The following is a 19,354-nucleotide window of genomic DNA, read 5'->3' on the forward strand; positions in this document are numbered from 1 at the left end:
CTTCTACATGTTCTTCCTACCAAACTTTATTGTGTTCACATTAGTGTGGCTGCACTTGACTTTGACCCTCACAACAGAGCTCACTATATATCCTCTTTTGAAGCATTTTTCCTAATATGTTGAAATTACTTGTTAACAGGTATGTCTCTCAATTTAGAAACTATAAGACCCTAACGATCAGGGACTGGGTTCCGTTTATTTTGTGCTTATAGCACATGGCATGGTGGTTCAAACAAATAATGCTGAGATGACAGGATAATCTTTTAGAAGAGAGACAATATTTGATCCATATCTTACACCATATCTAAAATTAAACTCTAAGTACATTAGATATTTAATATAAAAAAATGACAGCATACTGAGTTGAAAAATGAGGTATGTATATGTACTTACTATGGAATGATCTTGACCTGTGTATTTGGAATGACTTTTTAAATATACTTAAAAATACTGAAGTAACAAAGAAAAGTTAACTAATCTAACTAATTTGCCAATAGTAAAATGTTTTTACACAGCTAAATTACCACAAGTATAAAAATACCATTGAAAAAGTGGGATAAATGTATTCATAATTTTCATCACAGAGAGACGAATCCTATTCCTAACATTTAAAAAATATGTCAGAATTGAGGAAGGAAGCTTGGTACATGGACACATTGTGATCATAGATACCTATAAACTACAATGAACAAGACAATTTTAGACTAATGTTGGCTGAATTCTAATCTGTTAAGTAAGAAAGAAAATAGTCTAAAGACAAATATAGTAAGCTCACTTTTATTTTTAAGTAAAGAGAAAAAGGGAGAGAATAAAAATATAATTATATATGCATACTGTTGCAAAAAGAAGCAGAGGGATGAAAAATCAGAATCATGTGATAGATTATCTATAAAGCTGTTTTTGAATAGCGTGAAGGTCAAGGAAACAAATGGCATGTCTGTAGATTTCTGTGTTTACATAGTTTGGTCTTTGTAGGCATGTTATTATTTTTCATAACAAAATTCTATTTATAACAAAAAAATGGAGGAGAAAACTCTAAAATAGAATACAAACAGAAACAAATGAATTCAAAATATTTTCAAACGTGTAACATAATTGCACTGCACCAAAAAAAAAAATGAGGGAACACAACTGTATTTTGAACACAGTACTTTGAATATATGTCTCATCAATCTAAAGAAAAAATGAACTGCAAAAGTCTACTTTTAGACTAACCTATTTTTTGAGTAGTCTATTGGGTAGAACTGATATTCACAGTTCATGGATTAGTACATGGTAACATTTTTTCAGTATGATTGAGCAGATGTGTAAATATACCAAGGATTTTGAAAGTAGATTTCTTAAATTTAGAAGGGGAGTTGCTAATGTGGAAATGGAGGAGATGAAAATCACCTCTGTGGTGGTGCTGGAATTGAAGGTATTATCAGTATGGATTCACATTTTCCCACAAATTATATGTAAACATGGTGATATAGATATGTAATATTTATATCCATCCTGTATCTATATATTTCATAACTGTCCACTGAAAAGGATTTATGAACAACAGTGCTTCATTAGCAATGAGCACTTCTGCAAACCACACCTATTTTTTAAAATACCATTAGGTGTCTTTGAGAAATAGAAGATTTGAAGACAGAAACAAAAAAAGTTGGGGTGGAGTCTGGAAATTGTGTGCAAGCAAGAAAGGAAAAGCTCCAAAATGGTTGAATTTCAACAGTAGCAACCCAATACATGATAATAGGAAGAGATAATACCCCACTGAATAAATACAGAGAGATGAATAAATAATGATAATAGATTGATACAGATAGAAAATAGATAGATGATAGGTGGATAGGGACAAAGGAAAAGGTTTTGTAACAATACAATGCCACATGGAAAAAAAAACAAAGAAAAGTGCAGTTAAAAATCACTAATTGGACACCATGACAGCTACAACTGCTTTAAGTAAGAAACAAAACAGTTGATAAAATGAGTGAGTGAAATTTGATAGGAACAGAATATTTACACAGTTTCAAAATGTCTCCCCAAATCTGATTTCCTAATTATAGGGTAAAAAAAATACCAGCTTTACAGTCAAGAATATTGATGAACACCACCTTAAATAAGGGATAGAGTTATCATCTCTAATGATAGAGGACCATCTAATAATATCATGTGCTTCACATTGAGATTCACTGAGATGGAATCAACACCACGTTTGTAGTATTTCCACCAAACTCCCTAGTATCCTGAAGTATTCTGAGAAAACATCAAACAAACCCAACTGGGGATCCATCATAGAAAATAAACAGCTTGTACTCTTAAAATATCAATCACATGAAAGAAAAAGAAGGGTTGAGAAACCAGTCCTTACTAAAAGAGATGAAATACACATGATAACTAAATGCAATGTGTGATCCTGAATTGGCTCCTGCACCAGAGAATTCCTGTCACAACATAGGATACTGTGTGCACAACTGGAGGGATTGAAATAAGGATTGTAGACAAAGTAATGTGATTACATTAATATTAAATGGTGTCTCCCTAATGCAGATTAATGTTTTCACTGGGAAGATATGCTACCTGAACAGATGAAAATTGTGAATGTGCATGCATGTAATCATATAGTATGAGGGGAAAGTGGAGTAATAGGTTGGGAGAGTTTTACCACGTTTCTAATGAGAAATTTCAAACACTTAGAAGAATAGAACTTCTTGGTGCCCACTACCGAGTCCTATTTTGTCATGCCCATTCAGAATTACAGACTTAGCCTTAGAGGTTCAGTCCTTCAAGTCAAGACCTGGCCCTCCAGGGGTATTTAACACGTAGGGGACCCTAGCACTTTCACCAGTAGGTACTTTCCAAAGAAACTCCCTGAGCAGTAAGTGTAGGTCATTTTCTTCTTGGAATCAGCTTCTGGGATCTTGAGATTGGAAGACTCGCGGAGATTTTAAGCAGGTACCTGGGGAAATGGGGCACGGGGATGACAGTATGAGGTCAGTAGTGCAGTTAGGAGGTGGGAACATTTGGAGAAAGGTCACTAAAACGGAGAAGGGTCTGAGTCACCTGGAGATGGAGCTCACTTGGAAGTGACATCCTAAGGTCTCTATCATTCCTGGTTCAGAGTATCTTCTCTGGGGAGAGTGTGGTGATTACAGGGACAGAGAGGGGTTAAGGAGAGCTCACTAACCCCTCCTTCCTGCTGCCTTAGCTTAGGGAGGGTGAGGACCTAATAGCCTGTGGAGCAAGCACCCAGGAGGCGGAGCAGAGGGGCCAGAAGTGACAAACAGAAGAGAAGGCAGGCAGGATCCACCTCTCACCTCTTCCCAAGCTGCCTGCCAGTGCATTTCCTTGGCAGCCAGGGCAGCGTGTGTCCCAGGGCACGCACACAGGTCACTGTGCAGGACACAGAGGCACAGAGCATAGGGCTCTGGGCACCAGGCTGAAATCTGCAGCTGGGACAGGAGCAAGCATGGTGGGGCAGCAGGCGCTACTGCTAGCTGGCTTGTTTTTGCCTGGGTTCCTGCTCTCCGAAGCTGCGAAAATTCTGACTTCTTTTGCACTGGGTGAGTGCTTAGCTGAAGAATCAGAAAGGGGCCCATCCCAGGCCCCTGTGCCAGAGCTCAGTCACAGCCTTAGGTCAGAGGATCATTCCATGTGGTGTTCTAGAGAGGGCTAGGGTCCCAGGCCAGAGGAGGGAGAGGCATGAGAGGTCTGTGCGGTAGAATGCGATCCCTACTGCTGGGATGGGGAAGTTAGTTTTGGGCTACCAGCAGTTTCCTTTCCTCTCTTTGTATTTGCTCTGGAGCTGCTTCACATTCTGCATTCCTGGGGCCAGAATGTAAAGCCAGTGCTGAGCTAGAAATCATGAGCTGCCCACCACAGGGCATGGCAGGGACTTTCAGAGGCACATGCTAAAAGTGTGGGACAGTAGAAAGTGGAAAGTGAAATCAGTTTCACGCTCTTGGAGGCTAAGGACAGGGGCTCCTGGGGGCAGCAGCACTAACTGGGCATGTTTCATTAATGGGAAACCTGGAGAACTGCCTGGGCAGTGGAGGGGGCCCTGGACAATCAAGTTCTCGGTGCCCCTCTCTCTTTTGCCCTTACTGCTGGAAGGTGTTGAAGGACTGTGAAGCAGTTAATTTTGTGTGAACCCAGTTGTAATGCCTTTATTTTGTCCCAAAGGGAACAGAAGGGGAACAGGAACATTTATTAGGAAGAAGGTTTCAGAAGATGGAGTTTCCTGAAGACTTTTTTGGATCCATTCTGACAGGCTAGGGGATCTGCCCTGCCCCTGCCTCTGCCCCAGAATACACTGGGCTCACCAACACCTTCAGGAATGGCTGTCTCTGCAGGAAGCCTTTTCTCATGCATCCATTCCTTCCTTCCATCCATCTTTCCTTCTTCCTTCCTTCCTTCCTTCCTTCCTTCCTTCCTTCCTTCCTCTGTTTCTTCCTTCCTTCCTTCCTTCCTTCCTTCCTCTGTTTCTTCCTTCCTTCCTTCCTCCTTCCTTCCTTCCTTCCTTCCTTCCTCTTTCTTTCTTTCTTTCTTTCTTTCTTTCTTTCCTTCCTCTGTTTCTTCCTTCCTTCCTTCCTTCCTTCCTTCCTTCCTTCCTCTCTTCCCTCCTTCCTTCCTTCCTTCCTTCCTTCCTTCCTCTGTTTCTTTCTTTCTTTCTTTCTTTCTTTCTTTCTTTCTTTCTTTCAAGTTAGTTAACATACGGTGTGGTCTTGGCTTCAGTAGTAGAACCCAGTGATTCATTTGTAACATGACACCCAGTGCTCAATCCAACAAGTTCCCTCCTTAATACCTATCACCCATCTAACCCATCTTCCCACCTACCTCCCCTCCGACAACCCTCAGTTTGTTCTCTGTATTTAATGGTCTCTCATAGTTTGACTTCCTCTCTGTTTTTATCTTATTTGTCCTTCCTTTCCTCTTTGTTCATCTGTTGTGTTTCTCAAGTTCCTCATATGAGTGAAATCATATGATAACTGTCTTTTTCTGACTTATTTTGCTTAGCATAATACACTCTAGTTCCATCTACGTTGTTGCAAATGGCAAGATTTCATTCTTTTTCATTGCTGAGTAGTATTCCAGTATGTATGTATGTATGTATGTATGTATGTTTGTATGTATAAGTTGATGTACATTTGCGCTCTATCCATAATTTTGCTATGGAAATTATTTATAGTGCTCCTATAAACATTGGGGTGCATGTGCCCCTTTGAATCAGAATTTTTGTATCCTTTGGATAAATTCCTAGTAGTGCAATTGCTGGGTCATGGGTTTGTTCTATTTTTATTCATTTGTATTTTATTTTTATTTTTTAAACAGAGGATATTTAAAATGATGCTTTACTATATCCTTAAAAAATTATTTTGTTCATTTATTTTTGAGGAAGAGAGAGAGAGACAGAGCATGAGCAGGGGAGGGTCAGAGAGTGAAGGAGACACAGAATCAGAAGCAAGCTCCAGGCTGTGAATTGTCAGAACAGAGCCCCATGCAGGGCTTGATCCCATAAACTATGAGATCATAGGGTAGTTCTATTTTTAATTTTTTGAGGAAACTCCATACTATTATCCAGTGTGGCTGCACCAGTTTGCATTCAAACCAACAGTGCAAAACACTTCCCCTTTTTCTAAATCCTCACCAACATCTGTTGTTTTCTGAGTTGTTAATTTTAGCCATTCTGATAGGTGTGGAGTGGTATCTCATTGTGGTTTGATTTGTATTTCTGATGATGTATGATGTTGAGCATTTTTTTAATGTGTCTGTTAGCCATCTGGATATCTTCTTTGGAAAAGTGTCTTTTTATGTCTTCTTCCCATTTCTTCACTGGAGTATTTGTTTTTTTGGGTGTTAAGTTTGTTAAGTTCTTTATAAATTCTGGATACTAAACCTTTATCTGATATCTTATTTGCAAATATCTTCTCTAATTCCATTGGTTGCCTTTTAGTTTTGTTGGCTGTTTCCTTTGCTGTTCAAAAGATTTTTATCTTGATGAGGTCCAAAAGTTCATTTTTGCTTTTATTTCCTTTGCCTCTGAAGACATGTCAAGTAAGAAGTTGCTGTGCCCTAGGTCAAAGAGTTTGCTGCCTGTTTTCTTCTCTAGGAGTTTGATGGTTTCCTGTCCCACATTTAGGTCATTCATCCATTTTGAATTTACTTTTGTGTGTGGTGTAAGAAAGTGGTCTAGTGTCATTCTTCTGCATGTCGCTGGCCAGTTTTCCCAGCACCATTTGTTAAAGAGACTGTCTGTTTTCCATTGGATATACTTTCCTGCTTTGTCAAATATTAGTTGGCCATATATTTGAGGATCCATTTCTGGATTCTCTATCCTACTCCATTGATCTATGTGTCTGTTTTTGTGCCAATACCATACTGTCTTGATGTTTACATCTTTGTAACACAGGTTAAAGTCCAAGATTGTGATGCCTCCAGCTTTGGTTTTCTTTTTCAACATTACTTTCTCTATTCAGGGTCTTTAGTGGTTCCATACAAATTGTAGAATTGTTTGTTTTAGTTCTGTGAAGAATGCCGGTATTATTTTGATAGGGATTGCATTGAATGTGTAGATTTAGATAGCATAGACATTTTAACAATATTTGTTCTTCCAATCCATGAACATGATATGTTTTTTTCATTTCTTTGTGTCTTCTTCAATGTCTTTCATAAGGTTTATATCGTTTTCATCATACAGATATTTCACCTCTTTGGTTCGGTTCATTCCTAGCTATCTTATGGGTTTTCGTGCAATTGTAAATGGGATCAATTCCTTGAAATCTCTTTCTGCTGCTTCATTATTAGTATATAAAAATGCAACCAATTTCTGTACATTGATTTTATATCCTGCATCTTGCCTGAATTCATGTATTAGCTCTGGCAGTTTTTTGGTGGAGTCTTCAGGTTTTCCATGTAGAGTATCATGTCATCTTTGAAGAGTGAAAGATTGACTTCTTCCTTACTGATTTGGATTTCTTTTATTTCTTTTTGTTTTCTGATTGCCAAGGCTAGGACTTCCAGTATTGTGTTGAACAATAGTGGTGAGAATGGACATCCCTGTCTTGTTCCTGATCTTAGAGGGAAAGCTCTGTTTTTCCCCACTGAGGATGATATTAGTGGTGGGTCTTTCATATATGGCTTTTATGATGTTAAGGTATGTTCCTTCTATCCCTTCTTTCTTGAGGGTTTTATCAAGAAATGACGATGTATTTTGTCAAATGTTTTTTTCTGCATCTATTGAAAGTATCATATGGTTCTTATTCTTTCTTTTATTAAAACAATTTTTTTACATTTATTCATTTTTGAGAGACAGAGAGAGACAGAGCACAAGCGGGGGAGGGGCAGAGAGAGAGGGAGACACAGAATCCAAAGCAGACTCCAGGCTCCAAGCTGTCAGCACAGAGCCCAACGTGGGGCTCAAACCCACAAACCGCGAGATCATGACCTGAGCCGAAGTTGGACGCTCAACTGACTGAGCCACCGAGGAGCCCCTTATCCTTTCTTTTATTAATGTGGTATATCATGTTGATTGATTTGTGAATATTGAACTAGCCCTGCAGCCCAGGAATGAATCACAACTGATCATGGTGAATAATTCTTTTGATGTACTGTTGAATTCAATTAATATCTTGTTGAGATTTTTGCATCCATGTTCATCAGGGATATTGGCCTGTAATTCTTGTTTTTAGTGGGGTCTTTGTCTGGGTTTGCAATCAAGGTGAAGCTAGATTCATAGAATGAGTTTGGAAGTTTTCCTTACATTTCTATTTTTTTGGAACAGTTTTAGGAGAATAGGTATTAATTCTTCTTTAAATACCTGGTAGAATTCCCCTGGGGGGTCATCTGGCCTAGGACTCTTATTTGTTGGGAGATTTTTGATAATCTATTCAATTTCTTTGCTGGTTATGAGCCTGTTAAATTTTCTGTTTCTTCCTGTTTGTGTTTTGGTAGTGTGTGTCTGGAATTTTGTCCATTTCTTCCAGATTGTCCGTTTTGTTGGCATATAATTTTCCATAGTATTCTCTTATAATTGTATTTCTGTGGTGTTGGTTGTGATCACTCCACTTTCATTTGTGATTTTATCTGTTTGGGTCCTTACTCTTTTATTTTTGAAAAGTCTGTCTAGGTAGTTTTCAATTTTGCTTATTCTTTTAAAAAAACAGCTCTTAGTTTCATTGATCTGGTGTACTGTTTTGTTTCGTTTTTTTCTTTTTTGGATCCTAAGTCATTTATTCTGCTCTAGTCTTTATTATTTCCCTTCTTCTGCTGGATTTCAACTTAATTTGCTGCTCCTTTTCTAACTCCTTTAGTTGTAAGGTTTGGTTGTGTATTTGGGACCTTTCTTGCTGCTTGAGATAGGCCTGAATTGCAATGTATTTTCCTCTTAGGACTGCCTTTTATGCATCTCAAAGGGTCTGGACAGTCATGTTTTCATTTTCATTTGTTTCCACGTATTTTTAAATTTCTTCTTTAACTTACTGGTTGACCCACTCATTCTTTAGCAGGATGTTCTTTATCCTCAATGTATTTGAGAGCTTTCCAAAATTTTTCTTGTGTTTTATTTCAAGTTTCATAGTGTTATGATCTGAAAATATGCATGGTAAGATCTCAATCTTTTTGTACATGTTGAGGGCTGATTTGTCACCCAATATGTGATCTATTCTGGAGAATGTTCCATATGCACCCAAGAAGAATGTGTATTCTGTTGCTTTAGGATGAAGTGTTCTGAATATATCTGTTAAGTCCATCTGATCCAGTGTGTCATTCAAGACCATTGTTCCCGTGTAGATTTTCTGCTTAGATAATCTATCCATTGTTGTAAGTGGAGTATTAAAGTCTCTTACAATTATGGCATTATTGTCAATAAGTTTACTCATGTTTGTGATTAATTGATTTATATATTTGGGAGTTTCAAGTTGGGGGCATAAATGTTTACAATTGTTAGCTTTTCTTGATGGACAGACCCCTTAATTATCATATAATGCCCTCCTTCATCTCTTGTTACAGTCTTTGTTTTAAAGTCTAGTTTGTCTGATATAAGTATGGCTACTCCAGCTTTCTTTTGACATCCAGTAGCATGATAGATGGTTCTCCATCCCCTAACTTTCAATCTGCAGATGTCCTCAGGTCTAAAATGGGTCTCTTGTAGGAAGCATATAGATGGGTCTTGTTTTTTTAAATTTTTTTTTTTTTTCAACGTTTATTTATTTTTGAGACAGAGAGAGACAGAGCATGAACGGGGGAGGGGCAGAGAGAGAAGGAGACACAGTATCAGAAACAGGCTCCAGGCTCTGAGCCATCAGCCCAGAGCCCGACGCGGGGCTCGAACTCACGGACCGCGAGATCGTGACCTGGCTGAAGTCGGACGCTTACCGACTGCGCCACCCAGGCGCCCCTATGGGTCTTGTTTTTTTAATCTATTCTGATACTCTATGTCATTTGATTGGGGAATTTAGACCATTTACATTCAGAGTGATTATTGAAAGATATGAATTTAGTGCCATTGTGTTATCTGTAGATAACACAATGTGGTTTTGTGTTTGTGGTGATGTTGTCTGGTCATTTGTAGTCTTTGCTGCTTTCCACTCACAGAGTCCCTCTTAGAATTTCTTGCAGGACTGGTTTAGTGGTCACAAACTCCTTTAGTTTATGTTTGCTTGGAAGCTATTTATTTCTCCTGTTCTGAATGACAGCTTTGCCGAATAAAGGATTCTTGGCTACATATTTTTCTTATTCATCATATTAAATGTTTCCTGCCATTCCCTTCTGGCCTGCCAAGTTTCAGTGGAACCTTATGTGTCTACCTTTGTAGGTGAAGGACATTTTGTCCCTAGATGCTTTCAGAATTCTCTCTTTATCTTTGTATTTTGCAAGTTTCACTATGATATGTCGTGGGGTTGACCTTTTTTTTTTTGTTGATTTTGAAGGGAGTTCTCTGTGCCTCTTGGACTTGTATGCCTGTTTTTTTCCCCCAGATTAGGGAAGTGCCCAGCTATAATTTGTTCAAATAAACCTTCTGCCCCTTTTTGCTCTTCTTTTTCTGGGACTCCTCTGATATGGATATTGTTTTGTTTCATGGAATCACTTAGATCTCTAATTCTCCCCTGTGGTTTAGTACTTTCCTCTCCCTCTTTTTTTCAGGTTTATTATTTTCCATAGTTTTATATTTTATTTCACCTATTCTCTCCTCTGCTTCTTCAATCCTCACTGTCACTATATCTAGTTATTTCGCATCTCTTCCATATTGCATTTTTAAAATTCATCCTGACTAGTTCTTTGGTCTTTGATCTCTGTGGCAAGCATTTCTCTGGTGTCTTCTATGCTTTTCTTCAAGCCTAGCTATCAGTCTTATGACTATTTTTCTAAATTTTGTTCAGATATATTTTTTATATCTGTTTTGAGTAAGTCTCTGGCTGTGATTTCTTCTCAACCTTTCTAATGGGGAGAATTCCTCTGGCTTGTCACTTTGCTTAAGTTTCTCTCGTTTGCATTTTTTAAAAGCCTGTCATGTGTCCTGCATCTGAGAATACTACTATATTAAAAAGGAGTCATACACTGTCCAGGGCCTGGCACTCTAGGAAGTGTTTCTGGTGTATGTTGAAGGCACTCTGCTGTTGCGTTTTGGCTGCTCTATCCCACTGGTCAATCCTTTGCAGAGCTCCTCCTTGCTTCAACTAGGTGTGCTTTGATTTGTTTGTTGAGGTAACCCTAGGAAAAAAAGGATGGGGGAAACCTGATCCCATAAAAAGAGAAAAAGGAAAGTGGAGAACAGAAAACCAAAAAGAATAAAAAAAAAAAACCAACCAGAAAACTATAAGCCTGATTCCAAAGAAAGAGTAGGAAAAAGTAAAGAAAAAAGTAGAATAAAAGAGAAAAGATGAAACAAAAAGAGAAGAAGGTCTGATATACATATACATATACAAATGTATATGTACATCAATATATCTCTCTATATATGTATATATATCTATATATAGATATAGATATATTGATATACATATACATATACATATGTGTGTGTATATATATGTGTGTGTATGTGTGTGTGTGTATATATATATATATATGTGTATATATATATATATATATATATATAGTAAGAAATGACAAAAAAAATCAGAAACCATGAGCCTGATTCCAAGAGAAAAAAAAGAAAAAAGAAGAAGGAGGAAAGAAAGAGAGAAAAAAAAGTTGTCTGTTGGCGCCTGGGGCTGGTGGCTGTGCTGTTCTGGAGGAGAGACTGGCTGCAATGGGTCAGCCAGTCTTGCTCCAGTAAATAAGCAGTTTCCAGGCATGGAGGGGAGGGTTTAGGTGTAATCAGTCCTGCCTCCACTGGGAGCCACTGTGTTGCTCTCCAATGTCCCACTGTGTTGGTGTTGGGGAGAAAATGACATCACTCCAATCTCTCAACCCTGGACCAGGGATCTCAACCCTATCTTATCAGGCAGCCCTCACAGAATAGAGAATGCAGTCAGCTTGCCCTGCTCCACAGTTCTCCTGCACCTTCTTGGCGCTCAGCTGGATTCAAAATCTGAAGTCTTAAAGGACCCAGCACCGTACAACAATGCTCTCCACCTCCAGAGTAAAGCCTCTCCCCACTGCTGATGAAAGGCCTTTGGCTGGCACCTGCAGGGTCTTTTGTCCTTGGGGAGACAAAAACCCTTCATCTCAAAGTACTCTGAGAAGAGGATTTTTCTCTCCCAGGGCACCCCAGAGATTGCTACACCACACTATGCACTCTGGGGTGGCTGCTTCCTCGCCAGGAGCATGAGCCAGGGATCCAGTCTGGATAAAGTTGCACACTTCTGAAAACTCTGAGTTTCAATTCCAAGGCTGTTGCAAACAAAGAGTTGGGACACTCAGTACTTCTTGCTCCCAAGTCCATAGTCCAGAGAAGCTTGCTCTTGTCCTAATTCCATGCTGCACTTTCATAATCCCTTTCTCTTTCTCTCCCTTTTGTCTCTCCACAGAAGGGGTTCTCTCTCCTCTATGCTCTGCCACTGTATATCCCTAAAATCACATATATCCACCTCAATCCTGCCAAGCTGTATCCCTCCAAATGTGGAGATCATTTGGCTGCTCTACAGTTCAATTTCCTGGGTGTTCTAAGTGATCTGACATCAATACAGCTGTGTTTGAGTGGCAAGGCCCTCCTACTTCTCTGCCATCTTAACTCTCCTCTCCCTGCATCCATTTCTTGCATAGGTTAAAGGTAAGCTAGAGCAAGCAGTCTGAGGGGGTAAGGGTTTGTATTTTATGTAATCTGTGTTACCTCAGGAAACACAAACACAAATTAAAAATTAGAGTAATTCCCACAGACACACCATTTCTGTAGTCATACATCCCACTCTGCTGACCTAATCACTACAAAGTCATTATCTTCCAAAGTACCCCTCTTTCCAACGTGGGCCAATTCTATTCTTTTCTTCCTGATTGGACATTCTCTGCTCTGAGACCCATAGATTCAAGAGAAATGCTCCTTGATGGTGCATAGTTTTAGATAATCATTGCAAGATAGAACCAGTACTTCCCCTAGGAGTAAGCTTCTCTTTCCTTAGAATCTCATGATTTTCTTAGGATAGGTGATGCCTAACTCTGTCATGTGCAGGATCTTACAGTTATGCCCTAATGACCACAGTTATCCTGAATGCCTTAATTTCATGTTCAGAAATTTTTAGGCCTAACTGGAAACTTGGAATCCTGCTAAATATATTTGAATCTCAAGGATTTTGTTTCATTTTTTAAAAGTTTTTAATGTTTATTTATTTTTGAGAGAGAGAGAGAGAGAGAGAGAGAGAGAGAGAGAGAGAGAACAGGGGAGGAGCAGAGAGATAGGGAGACACAGAATCAGATGCAGGCTCCAGGCTCCAGGCTTCGAGCTGTCAGCACAGAGCCCGATGCAGGGCTCGAACTCACAACCTGTGAGATCATGACCTGAGCTGAAGTCAGACGCTTAACCTATTGAGCCACCCAGATGCCCCTTAAGGATTTTGTTTCTAAGTGGTGGATCTAACTCCTTCTGCTTTAATGACTATTTCTTGGACTAATATTCAATATCCCATGTTTCTAATTCCCCCTATAACATGAATTTACATGGAGAATGATTCCATAAAGAGTGCTGACTGATTATCCAATAGGAACCCTTCCTACTTCCATTTACAGCAGTGTGCCTAATTTCCACCAGTACAGTTATTTCTTCAGGACATGGTATCTCCACAAGGCCTGGCTAAAATGAGCATGTCGCTAGGATCAGGAACTACTTGAGGCCTAAGCAGAGAAGTTCATCACACTGACATGGAGGCCATGAGCCACAAGGAAATTTTTGATGGAGGATTACCACAGATCAAAATTTGGGAAGCCCTCAGCTGGGGCTTACCTTAAGTGAGACAGTGGGGCTGAAGAAACTCATTTTCCTGTGCTCCCCATCAACTTTCTGCCCCCTTACCATGGATTTCCCAACTGCCACATCAATTTCAGAGCCTCTGTTCACAGCTTTACAAAAATGAAATTTTGTGTTGTTCCTAGGTGGAAGCCATTATCTACTACTGGACCGTGTATCTGAGATTCTTCAAGATCATGGTCATAATGTCACTATGCTTTTTTACGGAGAAGAATTTTTAATCCCAGGTATGTTTTTTAGTAATCATTGAATTCTTTTATCCCAGGGAGACAATGTGTTTTGTATAGTACTGTGAAGCACATAATCTTTCTGGATCTAGTTGTATTGACAGAATGGGAAAAACGTGTGTGTGTGTGTGTGTGTGTGTGTGTGTGTGTATGTTTATGATACCTGCTGACTATCATATTAAGTTCTGTATGTCTGGCCTCCACATGCTGTATCTCCATGTTTTTTTTTTTTTTAAATTTTTTTTTCAACGTTTATTTATTTTTGGGACAGAGAGAGACAGAGCATGAATGGGGGAGGGGCAGAGAGAGAGGGAGACACAGAATCGGAAACAGGCTCCAGGCTCTGAGCCATCAGCCCAGAGCCCGACACGGGGCTCGAACTCGCCGACCGCGAGATCGTGACCTGGCTGAAGCCGGATGCTTAACCGACTGCGCCACCCAGGCGCCCCTGTATCTCCATGTTTTACCCCTTTAGCTAGGTGTCACTTCAACTCAGGCAGGTCTCTGTACATTATTATTTATTGATCAGTTTGATAACTACTACTCTGTGGTATGGTTTTAATTTGTTTGAACAGATGTCTTCAGCCAAATTTATAGCTTCTATTATGTAAGGACAGCTGCTTTTTCTGTTTCATAGGTTACTTTCTAACCCTGTTATGAGGCCCGAAATTTAAGAAAGCTTTTAAAAGGATGTCTTTTATTCATGTCTTAGGATCAAAATCTATCAGTGAGATGATCCTGTATTCATGAGAAGTTACTGGCTGCCTATGAGTTGTGCATAGTGATGTCACAAGTTCATGAGTCACTGAATGCAAAGAATTTTAGCTAAGATGAAGCTCATCAATCTTGTCAACGATTCCGTTGACAGACGAGGACACAGAGGCCAGAGAACTGCAAAGATTTGTTCAAGTTCACACAGCAATTTAATAATAGAGTTGGGTGGATCTGGAACTTAAAGCTCTGATTTTCTCATTCGGAATTGCTACAGCTTTAGCTTAAAAAAATCCAAAATTAAGCATTTTTTTATGAAAATCAAGTCTGAGCAAGTATGGAATTCTGAAGATGAACTTAAGACTGTTATTGTGTAATCACCTTTCAGGCTTGGTTCTATATTGTTCACTGAATATCTTTTCCATTTTTGTCCCTTTGTATCTGCCTTGTCAGTTTGATTGTGTATTTGCCTTGACTGCCAACCATGGTAGTTGTAACACATGATCATTTCATTTTGGTGGTTTCTGGGAATGAGGAACTGCTAAAAGCTTTAGACCCTCTACCTCTTTAACAAACAGACCCACACTCAGAACTACCAACAATTCAGGGGACTCATGGGTTCCCTTAGTTTTATTCTTGGTTCCAAGTTTTAAGAGTCCAGAGTTTCTTGCAATATTTACCATTTACTGGAAATTCTGGAGGTTTTGAAATGGATTATTTATTTTTCACTACAGCAGTACCTTGCAGAGGTCTGCAAATAAGGAAACACGTGATTGGATTATTTTTGTTGACCTGATTCAATATTCAGTATTGAAACTTTTGAACGTGTATTAACTACTTGTTTGGATAACTTCCTTATAGAGTTTTTATTTACAACTTTACTAAATAAATGACTTCGGAAATACTGAAGTAAAAACCATTTCTAATGCTTACATGGGGGTTGTTCTGATCAATAACTGAAGTCACAAGTGTAAGATGCCAGCCTACACAGGATTTTCCTTTTCCTAAGTGAGCTTGCTATACCTTTCTATCCACCACATAGACATTCTCCACATGACAGTTCTTCTTTTTTTCTGGGGGGACTGTGCAGTTACATCATTGATTCTGAGGGACTTGCTTGCACTCATGAGAAGTTCTGCCTGGAGGGACATTGCCATGACCAGATAATTCCATCCCTTTCAACCAGTTAGGTTCTGCTTTCTTTGGGTAAGGAGGTATAAGAACGTGCCAATCGCTAATGCAAGGAAGCTCTGTCTTGGAATTCAGACTTTTGAATGGACTGAAGGTCTTCTCCCTTTATCTATCTAGTAGTGCTCACCTTACCCCTGGGAGCTAAAAAACCCAGGATCTTAGTCTGCTGTTATCAAGGTGGGGTCAATTTCTCATTTCAAGGGTTTATAGAGTTTAAAAAAACACAACCACCTTTCCCTCTGAATTTCAGAACCAACAGAGAGAAAGTTATAGGAGTTAGGTAAAAATGCACCTTCATCTAGTTGATTGGGGAACTTCCTTTAGATCTTCATTAACTCTCAAGGCCCTGAGTAGTGGCTTGAAAATAGGCTCTGTAAACCTCTGAGTATTGTTCTATTTCATTCTTTATTGTGCCTTCGGTAGTTTCCTCACGTTTGAACTGAACTGTTCTTAGGAACACTCCAACCCCAAACTTTGCCTACAGCTCTCTTTTGGTTTTCTGGTATTCTGGCCTGTGAATACCAGCTGCCATGTCCTTCCCCTAATCTGCTGTGCTGCACTCAGGGAGATGGCCAGGCCAGGTGTGGGTGCCTCCTCCATGAGATGTATCTTGGAAGCTTCCTCCAGCCATCCATGAATGTCCTGTGCCACCTGGTGTCTAACGTCTAAAAAACCATTTTAGCATATATTTGGTCTGGTTTTCTTTAGTTGTTTAAAGGAAGAATTTCCATATGGCCCTATCAGTTTCTTGTAGCCACAGACTGAAGTTGCTTATATTCATTATTTAAACCATTCTATTGAAGTAATATTGGCATATAATAAACTGGATATATTTAAAATATATTATTTGATATATTTGTACATGTACCTATGAAACCATCAACATAATCAAGATGACAAATATACTTGTTCCCCCACCAGAAGATTTCTAATGCCCTTTTGCAATCTCCCCTCTGGGGCCTCCCACCTTTCTATTCCCATTGCCAGTCAATCCCTAATATGTCCCTATGTGTTAGATTATATCATGTAGATTTTATATCAGGGGAATCATAATTATCTAGTGTTATATTTTAGTTTATTGTACTCAGCATAAATATTTTTGGATGCATTCGTAGTGTGTGTATGAGTAGTTCATTCCATTTTCTTGCTGAATAATGTTCTATGTGTGTACTAACACAATGCGTTTATTTAGTTGCTGTTGCTGGGCATTAGTGTTGTCTCCAGTTTTGAGCTATTGTTAATACACCTGCTGTGTAGATTTGTGTGCATGCCTATGTATGAACAGGTACTGTCTTTTCTCTGAATTAACTGGTAGGAGAGCAGTGACTGAACCATAGGTTAGGTGCTGTTTAAATTTTTAAGAAATGGCCAAACTGGTTTCCAAAATTGCTGTAACATTCTGCATCTCACCAGAAGTGACTGCAAGTTTCATGTACACCACACCCTTATCAGTACTTGGTTAGCCTTTTTGCTTTTATCCTTCCTTGTGTAGGTATTTAGTTGTATTTCATTGCAGTGTTTACATGCATTTCCTTTGTTAGTAATGATGCTAAGCCTTTCTTCATGTGTTTATTTGTCAACTATATATCTTCACTGGTGAAGTGTTTGTCAAATTTCACCCATTTTTACATTGGTTCATTTGTTTTGTTATTATTGAGTCTTCAGTGCTCTTGATATATATTTTGGATATATATATATCTTGGATATATATTTTGGATATATATATAGATATATATAGATATATATAGATATATATATCTTGGATATATATTTTGGATATATATATCTATATATATCTGGGAAAATACCAGATATAAGCCCTGCAAATATTCTTTCCCAGTTCGTGACTTATCTTTTCATTGTCTCAGGAGTGCTTTTTGTAGAGCACAATTTTTACTTTGATGAAGTGTAATTTTATACTTTTGCTACATGTATTAGTATGAATATGATTTTTTTATTTATTCTGTTAAAATGATGAATGTCAGTAATAGATTTTCAAATGTTAAGTTAAGCTTGTAGTCTGGGATCAAATTCCATTTGGTCAAAATATATTTTATATATAAATACACACAGAGAGAGAGAGAGAGAGAGAGAGAGAGAGGCAAGCAGGGGAGGGACCAGAGAGAGGGAGACACAGAATCTGAAGCAGACTCTAGTGCTGACAGCTCAGAGCCTGACGCACAGCTGGAACTCACAAGCTGTGAGATCATGACCTGAGCCGAAGTCAGACACATAACTGAATGAGCCACCCAGGCACCCCTGTATTTTTCTTTTATATATTTTATATTTTGTTTGTTTGAATTTTGGTTTAATATTTTATATCTCTGTCCATGAGGATCATCGTTCTGTGATTTTCTTGAGTTTTTTTTTCTTTCTTCAATTGCTATCAGTGAAATTCTTATCTCAGAATGAATTGGGTTGTGTCCCTTTTTCAGTTTTCTGGAAGAGTTTGGGTAAAATTAGTATTGTTTCTTCCTTAATTGTTTCAGCCAATCTGAGAGTCAGCATGTCTCTCCCACCCCAAAGTTAGGTTTGGGTGTTAAGACATATGGCCTTACATATATACCAAGAGGCTATAAAATGGTTTATTATTAGTATGATGACACTTTCAGGGGAGAGTAAAGCAACTCCCAAGGTGGTACAAAAGTACATTGAGAGAACAGGAAAAAGAGGGTGGCTTTGGGTTTTTATGGCGGTCAGCAGTGGGACTAGAATGGGCATTTCCCTTCTTGTTTGACTGATGGCCAGAACATGCCATGTCTCATGTATTTCAATTTGAACATGTTTAAGTAAGTCATTATGGTATTTTATGAGCCTTGCTGCCTAAGACTGATGAGAGAGTTGAAAATATCACTGAATGTCTTGTTTAAAAGACTAACTATATGGTTCAGTTGGTTAAGCATCTGACTTCAGCTCAGGTCATGATCTCATGGTTTGTGAGTTTGAGCCCCTCATTGGGGTTTTTCCTGTAGGTAAGTATCCTCTGTCACCCTCTCTCTCTGCCCCTTCTCCACTTGTTTTTTTTTCTCTCTCTCTCAAAATAAATAAACTTAAAAAAAAAAAGACCAGCTTTGTGCATTTAGAAAAATGAATTAGTGCTTTGGTCATGATCAGTAATGTCTGAAAATCTAGAGGATAAGGACAGTCTTCTTTAAGGCTGTGTATTGTGTCTTTAGTGTGTAGAGACACATGTGCAATCTTCTTTTATATTTTGGATATCCATTTCGCAGGAGATTCTGAGTACTTAACCCAAATAAAACAACCGTTCTTCTTTATAGGTTTATTTAGAATGTCTTTTTCTTCTTTCAGTTAACTTTGGTAGTTTATATCTTTCCAGGAAGTTGTCCATATAATGTTGTCTAAATTTTTAGCATCTGCAGTTCATAGAATTCATTTATAGTCCTTTTTATTTCTGTGTGGTCATTAGTGGTGTTACTTCTTTCATTTATTTTTTTTTCTTCTAATACTTTATTTAAATTCAGGTTAGTTAACATATAGTGTAGTATTGGTTTTAAGAGCAGAATTTTGTGATTCATCAGTTACATATAACACCCAGTGTTTATCACAAGTGCCTCCTTAATGCCCTTTGCCCATTTAGCTCTCCTCCCACCTCCCCTCCTGCAACCCTCAGTTTGTTCTCCATAGTTACGAGTCTCTTATGGTTTGCCTCTTTGTTTTTATCTTATTTTCTTTTTCTTTCCTTCCCTTATGTTCATCTGTTTTGCTTCTTAAATACCACATATGAGTGAAATCATACAGTATTTGTCTTGCTCTGTCTTATTTCACCTAGCGTAATACACTCTAGCTTCATCCATGTCCTTGCAAGTGGCAAGATTTC

General features: G+C 38.6%; 1 protein-coding gene across 2 annotated transcripts in view; it reads left to right on the forward strand.

Annotated features, from left to right (window-relative positions):
* The first annotated feature begins 3,457 nt into the window (after positions 1-3,457).
* LOC125170687 (UDP-glucuronosyltransferase 3A2-like) overlaps positions 3,458-19,354 on the forward strand; it is a 44,527-nt gene continuing 28,630 nt past the window's right edge. The window contains exons 1-2 of one of the 2 annotated variants that reach the window (XM_047867360.1): positions 3,458-3,551; positions 13,513-13,614. In XM_047867360.1, coding sequence (XP_047723316.1) covers positions 3,458-3,551; positions 13,513-13,614 — 196 coding nt within the window. Of the gene's footprint in view, positions 3,552-13,512; positions 13,619-19,354 lie in introns of those variants that run through there. The other variant, XM_047867367.1, reaches the window with a different exon arrangement.

This window comes from Prionailurus viverrinus, chromosome A1 (genome assembly GCF_022837055.1).
Source record: "Prionailurus viverrinus isolate Anna chromosome A1, UM_Priviv_1.0, whole genome shotgun sequence".
Taxonomy (NCBI): Eukaryota; Metazoa; Chordata; class Mammalia; order Carnivora; family Felidae; genus Prionailurus; species Prionailurus viverrinus.